Raw genomic sequence first — 10,566 nt, 5'->3', positions numbered from 1 at the left:
GAATAGTGTGATTTGGTCAAAGCTGTCAACCTGTATAACATACTCCGTTCACTGCTTAAGATTTGGGGAGGGAATTGATCCATTCAATCTTTTAAATATTTCTGTATATCAATTAAAATGCACTTTGTCTTTGTGGGGGTCTTTGATCCAATTTTTCTAATATATCCCCTAAATAGCCCCTATTATCAAATTAAAATATCTCCATTATGATGATTTGTTTGTTTTTTTGAAACTGGGTCTCTCTATGTAACCCTGGCTGTCCTGGAACTCACAGAGATCTGCCTGCCTCTGCCTCTCCAATGCTGGGATTAAAGGTGTGCACTACCACATCTGGACCACTATGATAATATCAGTGCAATTCAATCTCTAGTAAGAGCAAGACATTTTTCTTAATCTACAAAAAAGTCTAGGTCTAAAATTCTTACAGATTAAATCATACGGAATCCCAGATAAGCTCTGATAGATAAACCCATTAGTGAAATGTACATAGCTGAGATTTCTAACTGGATCTGATCCAATTAGATATTGGATATAGTTCATTCTAGACCCAGTCTAATCTAAGGGTTGCTTAAATCAGTCAAAACAGCTCAAAACACAGGTTTGTGGGGTTCAGAATCCAAGAGTGAACTCACCCCTGACCTCTAGTCACCGGGAGAGGCCAAGGATGCAGTGGGCCCTGGTCCAGCAGCTCTGCTCCGTGTTAGCACCCTGCAATTCTACCTGAGATCCCACTTCCGACTCATTTCTCTTAGGAAGAAAAAGACACACTCAACAGGAGTTAATTGAGCAGATGAAAGACTGATGAATCAGATGGTACAAGTGATCCAGACAGCGCTACCACACTGTTAGAAAATGCTACTGAAAGACAGAGAAATAGCCTGGTGACATACAGTTTGCTATGTCCCTTAAATAGACATAGCTCCTCAGTTTGTAGTCTGTAGCTGGCAGAAAACTTGTGATTAGCCAGGTTTCAGCCACTAGTTTGGAGACTATATTGTCTTATTCGGTTAATTTAACATAAAGCTAGCTTAATTTAATTTAAGATGTTTGGGTTTCTTGGGAGGGAGCAGGTGAGATCATAGTTAAGCATGGTTTGCTCCCTTACTAAGCTGTAGCAGGATACTTTCCTGCTACTGCTACATTGTATATGCAGCAGAGCTCGGTGATTGGGCAGTATGAGAGGTAGGCGGAGTGAGGAGTTGGGAGAGGAAGGGGAGGAAAAACAGGAGGCTTAGCAATGAAGGAGGAGGTCACATGGTTGGAGAGCAGTCCGGGGTAGCTACTTATCAAAAGGTTAGCTATTGGGTAGCAATTCTGATTGTGTGGGCATCTCGTTATTTGAGCATTTCCAAATATATAAATCCATTGGATAAGCTTTAAGCTCTAAGAGTCTTCATTCTACCAGGTACCACGAGGATGGCGGGTATTATCTGGGGCTCAGCTGAGCTTTGTGAATGCTGCCATCCCCCACACTGGCGTGTCGTGGGTGGCAGGGCCTGTGCATCTAGCTAGCCATAGCCCCGGTCAGAGGCAAGGAGCAGCGGGAACATGGCGGCTGCCCAGGAACAAGCCGGACTGGGTGCCGTTTTCTAAATATCTCCCCTACACTAAGCCAAGTGCCTTCTTTGGAAGTGCCTGTATCTATTGATATTCATACACAGGAGCTCCAGGCACGTTCCAGCTTTGGCTTCGTCTACACCAGTGGTTCTCCACCTTTCTCATGTTGTAGTGACCCCCCCCCCCAACTATAAAATTATTTTTGTTACTATTTCATACCTGTAATTCTGCTGCTATTATGAACTGTAGTGTGAATATTTAATATGCAGGACATCTGATATTTGACCCCCAAAGAGGTCACAGGCCACAGGTTGAGAGCCACTGGTCTAGTGACATGTATCTGGCTGCTGAGTGAATGAAAAAGATGTTTCTGACATATTATCTGTCAACAAAGCTATTGATAGGAGATCTTCTCACTGATTTGAGCCACTACTCTGAGGCGTGCTGTGTTTCTGGGTTTTGTGCCCGTTTTGTGAACCCCAAAAGACCACCAAGGAGCCAATTCCGATGCAACGGCACTAGGATCTTTATTACAAGCATGAGCTTGGGCCACACTGCCATCTCTGACGCAGCAGAACCGGAGTGTGAAGCCTGGAACTCTCAGTGGGACCAGGTTTTATCGGTAATAGCAAGCAAGCAAGGGGGTTTCTAGCTTGGCACATATGTGACTTGGGGGATGGCAGGGGTATTATGAAACTTTGTTGCCCTTTAACATAATTAGCTGGTACTGGGAGCCAAACCATAAACTTAACTTCTGCTTTCCTCCTGATAGGTGGTGCCAGCTTGTAACCTGGAAACAAATGCCAAGTGTAGTCGGGGAGTAACCTGGAAACTGGTGTTAGGGACCGGATGTTCATTAATTCAAATCCAACCTTAGGTCAGGTTCTCTAAGATGGAGTCTGAACCCAAAATCTGGTCTCTCAGGAGCATGCCTGTTCCACACACATCACACCACTCATGGACCCAGAGCCCTTCCAACTGTGTTCTGGATGCTGAGTCATTCAGAATGTTTATGGTCGAAGCTGGGTTACTAGATTACAGAGCTGGGAAAGAGAACGTAGGGGCTCTTCTGCTTGGACCTTGCATGCATTTCTTCCACTGTTTAGCTAGGGAGAACATTTAGTATAAGCTTGAGAAATGCAGTTCTTATTTTTAAAGATTTATTTATTTATCGTGTGTGTGTGTGTGTGTGTGTGTGTGTGTGTGTGTGTGTGTGTTCTGTCTCATGCACAGCAGAAAGAGGGAATCAAATCTTACCACAGATGGTTGTGAGCCACCATGTGGTTGCTGGGAACTGAACTCAGGACATCTGGAAGAGCAGCCAGTGCTCTTAACCGCTGAGCCTGAGAAATGCAGATCTTATGTGAGCAACCGTGCAACAAGTCATACCCATTTCTAAGGAGAATGACCGAGTACCACATGGTAGCAGTCAGGTGCCTCTGAGCTGTGAGGCCAAAGTCAGCCAGGGGCTTCAGGAGTGTGCAGCTGTGGAGATGCACAGGCCTGTACCCTGAGAGGGTCCTGTATTGAAACTGATGCTCCACTATTGCCATCTTGAAATTCTAGGTAGCTGCTTTCTCATAGTTTTCTTTTGCACTGTGCCCAACCAATTATGCACTGTTTCCCACACAAACACTTTCATGCTGCCCACTTAGTATTTAGGGAAAATCAGTTACATAGTAAAATATCAGGAAAGAACATAAATAACAGAACATACAAAACTGAGTGAAAATTCAAGATTTATATCTTGCGATCTAGTAGAGGAATGAGGGAAGTAGGGTAATTCGTCACTCAAGAGTTCACAAGGCCTTCAAGATGGCTCAGTGGATGCCGACCTCCAAGCCCAATGACCCAAATTTGACCCCGGGTCCCCCGTGGGAGAAGAAGAGAACTGACTCCATGGTTTTCTGAAACCCCATTAGGTAGATGACTACTCCCATCCCTTCCTTGCCTAGTCTTCGCTCCCACATCACAGGCTAAGTTACCTCCAGCAAGGCTGAACGAAAGGCTTTACCTCAGGTAAAAGCTCACTTTCCCATGTTCCCTTGCCAGCAGCACTTGCTGGGCCTCGGCCGCTGTGTTCCTCTCCCACAAGCCCTCCAGGACTCTGGAGAACAGCCGTACCATGATGGGCCTGAGAAGTGCTGCTGAAAGAGGGTTTATATAACAAAGACCATCTGTAGGCCTGATGGGTCAGACTAACTTGGAAAAAGAAATCTGTTCCCCATCTTTATTCAGTCACTTGAAATAGTTTGGGTTGAAACCGTTTAGCTTCTAATTCTTGGTAAGCACTGGTGTACACTGCTTGAAGCCATGTACGTCACTGTCTTCTGATACCCCTGCAGCAAATGCACTCAGCACCAGAGAGGGTTGTCAGAACTCGTCCATAAAGGAAGCTGTGTGAGGAGATTTCTGAGACCTACTGAGAAAACTCCAAGTAAACAAGACAAGAGTGTGTATGTAATCTCCATTCCTCCATAACGTGGGTTGTTCTTGGAATGTGCTTTTGTGCTCCTCACAGGTGTAGTGAATAGGAGTGAAGTCACGTTACATTACAATTGGCTGTCATTACTTGTTTATATGCCTCTGTGAAAAAACATGTTTTTACCATTTGTGGCTTGTCCTTATTCAGGTGACCCTTTCTTCCTCCTCCTACTCCTCTTCTTCCTCTTCTTCTTCCTCCTCTTCTTCCCCCTCCTCTTCCTCCTCTTTTTCCTCCTCCTAATCTTTTTAAAAATTTATTTATTTATTGCATCCCAAATGCTGCTTCCCCTCCTGGTCCCTCCTTTGCAGAGTCTCTCCCTTCCATCCCCTCCCCTTCTCCTCTGAGAGGGTGGGATCCCTCCTGGGTATCCCTAACTCTGGCACATCAAGTCTCTGCCAGATTAGGTGCATCCTCTCCCACTGAGGGCAGCCAGAGCCATGGAGGCTTAGCTACTTGTCTGATGCTTATGTGCCTATGGGCTGGGGGTGGGGGGTGGGGAGTAGTTCCAGCCTGTATATATTCTTTGGTAAGTGGCTCAAACTCTGAGGTACTCTCAGGGGTACAAGTTTGTTGACTGTTGGTCTTCTTGTGGGTTTCCCAACCCCTTCAGTGTCTTCAACTCTTCCTCTAACTCTTCCATAAGTGTCCCCGACTTCTGTCTAATGTTTGGCTGTAAATGTCTGCATCTGTTTCAGATAAATAGAGCCTCCCTGAGGACAGCCATGCTAGGCTCCTGTCTCTAAGCATAATAGAGTTTCATTAATAATGTCAGGGATTGGTGTTGCCCATGGGATGGGTTTCAAGTTGGGCTGATTATTGGTTGGCCTTTCCTTTGGTCTCTGCTTCATACCTGCCTTTCTTTTAGACAGGACAGGACAAATTTTGAGTGGGCTGGTGTCCTTATTCCTCCCCTTGGGGATGCTGCCTGGCTACAGGAGATAGTCTCTTCAGGTTCCATGTCCTCACTGTTAGGCATATTGGCTAAGGTCACCTGCTTTGACTCCTGAGAGCCTCCCCTATCCCAGGTCTCTGGGACTTCCTAGAGATCCTCCCCCCCCTCCCCCCCCCCAGCAGTTGCAGATTTCTATTTTATAGGGCCTTCTGGGCCTCTCTCCTATCTCTCCCCTCACCTGATCCTGCTTCCCTTTCCCCCCTCCTCCCCTCGCCCACCCAGTTTCCTCCCTCCCTCTGCTTCTTATGACTATTTTTCCCCTTTCAAATCTGATTCAAGCATGCTTGCTTGGTCCCCTTCCCTTTTGCTTAACTTCTTTGGGTCAGTGGGATGTATTATAGGTATTCTGTACCTTATAGCTAATGTCCACTTATCAGTGAGTACATTCCATGAAAGTCCTTAGTCACCAGGGAAATGCAAATCAAAACAACCAAAGATTCCATCTTATATCAATCAGAATGGCTAAGATCAAAAACTCAACAGACAGCACATGCTGATGAGGATGTGGAGAAAGGGAAACACTCCTCAACTGTTCACAGGGTTGCAAAACCTGTACAACTACTATGGAAATCAATCTGGCAGTTTCTCAGAAAATTGGAAATAGTTCGACCTGAAGACCCAGCTGTACCACTCTTGGGTATATACTCAAAAGATGTTCCGCCATATCACAAGGACACATGTTCTACTATGTTCACAGCAGCCTTATTTGTAATAAACTGGAAACAATCCAGATGTCCCTCAACCAAAGAATGGATATAGAAAATATGGTTCAGGTGACTCTTCTTAACCCTTCAAGTATAAATTGTCTAATGCTCTGAATAAAGTTGCCTATTGCAAAGGACTTTAGTCTGCCTCATTCTTAGACCCTGATCTTCCTGATTCGCACTGCCACTAGACTGGTGAACAGGGGAGGCCTTGGCTTCTTCATAGCGACATGCTAGGTGTAATAATCCACTCATCTCTGCTCATTCATATCCCTTTGCCTCCTGTCCTAATTGTACCTGATGGGTAGGCATAAACATGCCAGGCAAAAAAGATGTCAAACTTACATACAGAGAATGTCTGTGGATAGTTTTTACATGTATTACCTGTGGCTAGTGCTCACATGCATTACCAGGTAGGCGTGTTTCTTAGCCCAAACCTATGAAGACTTTGATGCATGACATTACAACGAGCCCATTCCCCAGTGTTGCAGGATTTTTGCCGCAACTAGTATGGCTGTGTCAATGACTCTCATGGAAGCTCAACCCTCTGAGAAAGTTTTGGAAACTGTACCAGAGACTGAACACTGATGACCTCGTGCAGAGCAGGCAATTAATGAGCAGAATATCTCATTAGGAGACTGCTTTTTATTCCTCTTCCCAAATAACACCCACACATCCACACCCCTCCCACTCCACAAAAGCAGATCCATTCAGAATGAAAGTATCACTAAGGCCAAAGCCACTAGTCAGGGGTCTGGATGAAAAGGTGACCATTCCAATAGGTCAGTTTTGCCATTAGGAGTTTGGGTAAGCCAGTGAAGTTTGGTTTCTTTCTGAAAGAGCCTCCTCCAGCTCACTGTGGACTCCTGGTGTGCTTATCTTCTGCTGCAGTGGGGTTGTTTGTTTTAGCCGGTTGTTCAGATGATCCTGTGGGCAAAGGCTCCTGTGTCTCCAGTCGTCCAGATTTCCCTTCAAGCTACGTGGAAAAAGCAATGTGGAAGGAAATGAGATCTGTGGGAGATCACGTGGACACTTCTCATTCTGGGTTTCTGGAGTAATAAACTTTTAGGTTTAAAAGAGGAACCACTGGCAGTGTCTGGAGGGGGCTCAGCTGAAGGAACTGGGATCCTGTCAGAACACCAAGTGGGCTGCCTTGTTCTTATCTGACTCTAAGATCCATGGGTTTGTTACGGAGACTTACATGCCTCTGTGTGTGTTTACATCTTAGAAGAAAGCTATACCCTTGGTATTCTTCCAATGGATGTTTTGGAGACAATACTCCCTACTCCCATGCTGGGCTCCAAACCTAGGCCCTTGTATTAGGCTTCTACCATTGAGCTAAATCTCCAGCCCTGGGTGGTTTTTTTTTTTTTTTTTAACTCGAGAAAATTACCATCACCTTGCTGGCTTAAAAGCCAAGAAATTTTATTTTGAGTTCAGCCCTGAGTTTATACTTCTCTTTGTCCAGTTTGTTTAGAGTGAGCTCCTATAAAGAAGAAACATTTGACTGGGAGATTATATATATATATATATATATATATATATATATATATATATGTATATGTATATGTATATATATATCATCAAGAGAGATTCAAATGGCATTTTGATAATGAATCTAGATAAACTTGTGCACTAAACCTGGAAAAATGTACATTTCTCTCACTAGCTTTCTAGCTAAAGACATACAATCCCTAATCATAAATTGTAGGTTACCTTCCCAATCACACATCAGCTTTGGGGTGGGTGGTGGGGAAAGAGAGGGTTGGAAGTAGCCCTTTCCAGTCTATGCAAAATGTGACTTGTCCAGTTATCTGGTTTAAACACACAGACTTTTATGGATCCACACCCCCAATCCGACCCCCACCTCCACCCAGAGACAGGCTTTCTCTGTGTAGCCCTGGCTATCTTGAAACTTGCTCTATGGACCAGGCTGGCCTCAAACTCACAGAAGTCCTCCCCCCTCTGCCTCCTGGGTGCTAGGATTAAAGGTGTGTACTGCTGCCACCACCACCACCAGGAAGAAGTCAACAATTGCATATAGGGATGAAACAGACTCTGAGATCTGTTTTCAAAAAGAACCAGTGTAAAAACCTAATTTCCTATAGAGTTCCTGTTCCTCCAAACCAATTTCTTAATTTCAAGAAAAGCCAAGTCCAGCTGAAGACGGAGTTTATACAAGGATGTCAAGGCTGCAGGTACTTTAAACACATAGGGATATAACTAAAGGATAAACATGATGGGGGGTGGGGGTGGGCTCCGTGTAGGAAAATAAGAATTGTTGTTCTGAGTTGCTCCTGATCGTCTAAAGCCAATATGATGGGTGTAAAATGACTGGCTTGCTCAGTAAATGTCTAGGCTAACAGATCATCTTTGATCGCCAATTTTAGCAAGTCCTTGGTACTCACTCAACTGTTTCCATAAAACAGACTGAGAGTGTATAAAGCCAAATTCCAAGAGACATTTCCTAAGACCAGATCTTTTTGGAGAGCTTTAAAACATCCTCCACAAGCAGATTTCCAGATAATAAAACATCAGTTCAATCTGTGCTCAAAACCAGGAGCTCAGAAGCCATCAGCTTGAGGAACTTCCAGAAGCTGGCTTTCCTGCTTGAATAAGCTAGGAATATTCTCTAGAACCCTTGAGATAATTCATCTGTTATCTTGTTTTCAGAGTACTTTAAGGAAAATTATCGTAAGTGGTATATTGTAGATACACACTTAATTCCTATTTGTTTTATGACAGATTTATATATGATGCCATATAAAAGATTTCTGTGAACTTTTATGAAGATAGTATGTTATTAGGTCAGCGTTAGACTTTGAATAAAACATTCATTATAAAATGATAATTTAACCAATGTGAAACAATAGGTTCTCGAACATTGGTAAGAAACAAAGTGACATCACAGTAATGATCACAGCCGACAAGGGGGAAAGGTGGAACTGACTAGTCCACATCACAGACCATGAACACCGTGGCCTGCTCTAGAGGTTATCTGGTGTTATCCCTGTAGAAGGAACAAGACTGTTGGCTATGGCAGCAAACACTTGTAATCCCAACCCTCAGGAAGCTGAGGCAGAAAGACCATGGCCTTGGAGACAGCCTGGACTACACAGTGAGATCCAGTCAATAAGCAAACAAACAAGCAAATAAATAAATAAATAGTATGCCATGGTATGGGGAAGGGGCCACTGGTAGTTCTTAGAAATAATTTTGCCATCTATGTATTCTCTGTTTAAAAAGGACGCATGACTGTAAATGACTCTCAGGGAATAACTTTTCAACCTGTATCAACAGCAACTGTAAGATGGAGAAATGAAATGAGAGATAACAGTTAGAAGATTGGCCAAAGTAAGCTGCCCTGGACAGGCATTCAGGGCCCTCTGGAGGGTGAGAGAGTCAAAGTCAACCTTGCAAGTGGCCATGGGGTGGTGACACATTTATTAGAAGCATGCCCTTGGAAAGACATGCTTTGCTTTTCAGCTGTATTTGGCTTTTCTTGGCAATCAAGAAATTTGTTTGGAAGAGCAGGAACTTTATGGGAAATAAGGGTTTTTCATATCTGTTCTTTTCGAAAAAGAAAAAAAAATACTTGATAAAATAGTTGATTTGATTTGCTGTCCAGTAGTCTGGACAGAATGGCCGACTTACTTGTCCTTGTGAAGTCTCATGAGTAAGCCTAGCCATCTGGCTGCTGGCATCGATGCCACTACTTTCTCCAGCATTTTTTCAACCTGGGAAACTGGGAGGTGAGTGTCTGGTGTGGGCACTGTGTCAGAGCAGGAGGGGACGTCCATCCCAGGCTTTATCTTGGGCCAGAACTTGTACCTTCTGTCACTTTCTATCACTTCCTTTACCATCTTGATATTTCCATGAAGAACAAAGAATCCACCTTCCAAGCGTGTCTCTAACCAGACATGTCTACCACTGAAGCACAGTATCCCAGCCCTCATCCTTTTAAGCTCCAAAGTGTGACCAAGAAGTGTTGTCAATATCTCAACAGCCAAGATGTTTCAATATTCTTTCTTTCCCTGCTTATTCCTAAAACATGAAAGTTTGGAGATTTTTGGGTTTTATGCTGTTGGCAAAAAAATCTGTGGAACAGTTTCTTTCAAAAATAATCCTTGGGCCTGTGAGGTGGCATACCTGGATAAAGGCATGTGCCTTCAAGCCTGACAACTTGAGTTGGACAGGCAAGCACACATAGATGAATGCTTTTAAAATGTCATTCACCCACACCATCCAAATGGTTTTTAGATGACAGTGGGGAGCCACTCAGGTATTCAACTGTGTCAAGTGTTCAACTGAGACCGGCTCCTAATAGAGAACCCCTGGGACCTAGCAAAGAAGATTGTGGACATGATCTGGGCAGGTGGAGACGTGGCTTGGGCAGGGAGAGAGCAGTAGAAATACCTTGGCTTGCCAGCCGGCTCCAGCAGCCCTAGGATGCAGAGGGAGGTCATAGGTCTCAGTCTGCTGTTTAGCGAAGTTTACAAACACCTGCAAGAAAGAGAAAAGTAAGTAGAAGTTTCCAGAAAAATGGGACGCCACAACACCTATGTGCTTTGCTCTGGGTTTCTCATAGTTGATGGACAGGCAGGCAGGTGTAGCTTGTTTCCTTCTGTGGCTTGTCACAGGCCTCCACAGTAGTGCCCTAGACAAGGCTTGCTTCTTAGACTCCTGAGCCCAAGGGCTTGTTGGAGAGTTCAAAGGGCATTGGGCATGCTAAGTTGGGATAACTAACACAGCTGTCAGAGTCCAGGCTCTCTAAAATCAACTGAGCAAAGGCAATTGCTCTATGCTGTGTTCTTTGTTCTACAAGTAGTGTGGCCAGAACTCCCGCAGAAGGAGTCCAATGTGACTGT

General features: G+C 44.3%; 1 protein-coding gene across 4 annotated transcripts in view; it reads right to left on the bottom strand.

The window, feature by feature from the left end:
* Positions 1-6,323: 6,323 nt before the first annotated feature.
* Abca4 (ATP binding cassette subfamily A member 4) overlaps positions 6,324-10,566 on the bottom strand; it is a 134,899-nt gene continuing 130,656 nt past the window's right edge. For all 4 annotated transcript variants that reach the window (XM_076933199.1, XM_034500722.2, XM_076933200.1 and 1 more), the window contains 2 exons: positions 10,115-10,201; positions 6,324-6,674 (listed from right to left, as the gene is read on the bottom strand). In XM_076933199.1, coding sequence (XP_076789314.1) covers positions 6,552-6,674; positions 10,115-10,201 — 210 coding nt within the window. In that variant the 3' untranslated portion in view covers positions 6,324-6,551. The remainder of the gene's footprint in view (positions 6,675-10,114; positions 10,202-10,566) is intronic.

This window comes from Arvicanthis niloticus, chromosome 4 (assembly GCF_011762505.2).
Source record: "Arvicanthis niloticus isolate mArvNil1 chromosome 4, mArvNil1.pat.X, whole genome shotgun sequence".
NCBI classification, from domain to species: domain Eukaryota; kingdom Metazoa; phylum Chordata; class Mammalia; order Rodentia; family Muridae; genus Arvicanthis; species Arvicanthis niloticus.
The sequence above is the reverse complement of the archived record's forward strand: the minus strand, read 5'-3'. Positions and strand labels throughout refer to the sequence as shown.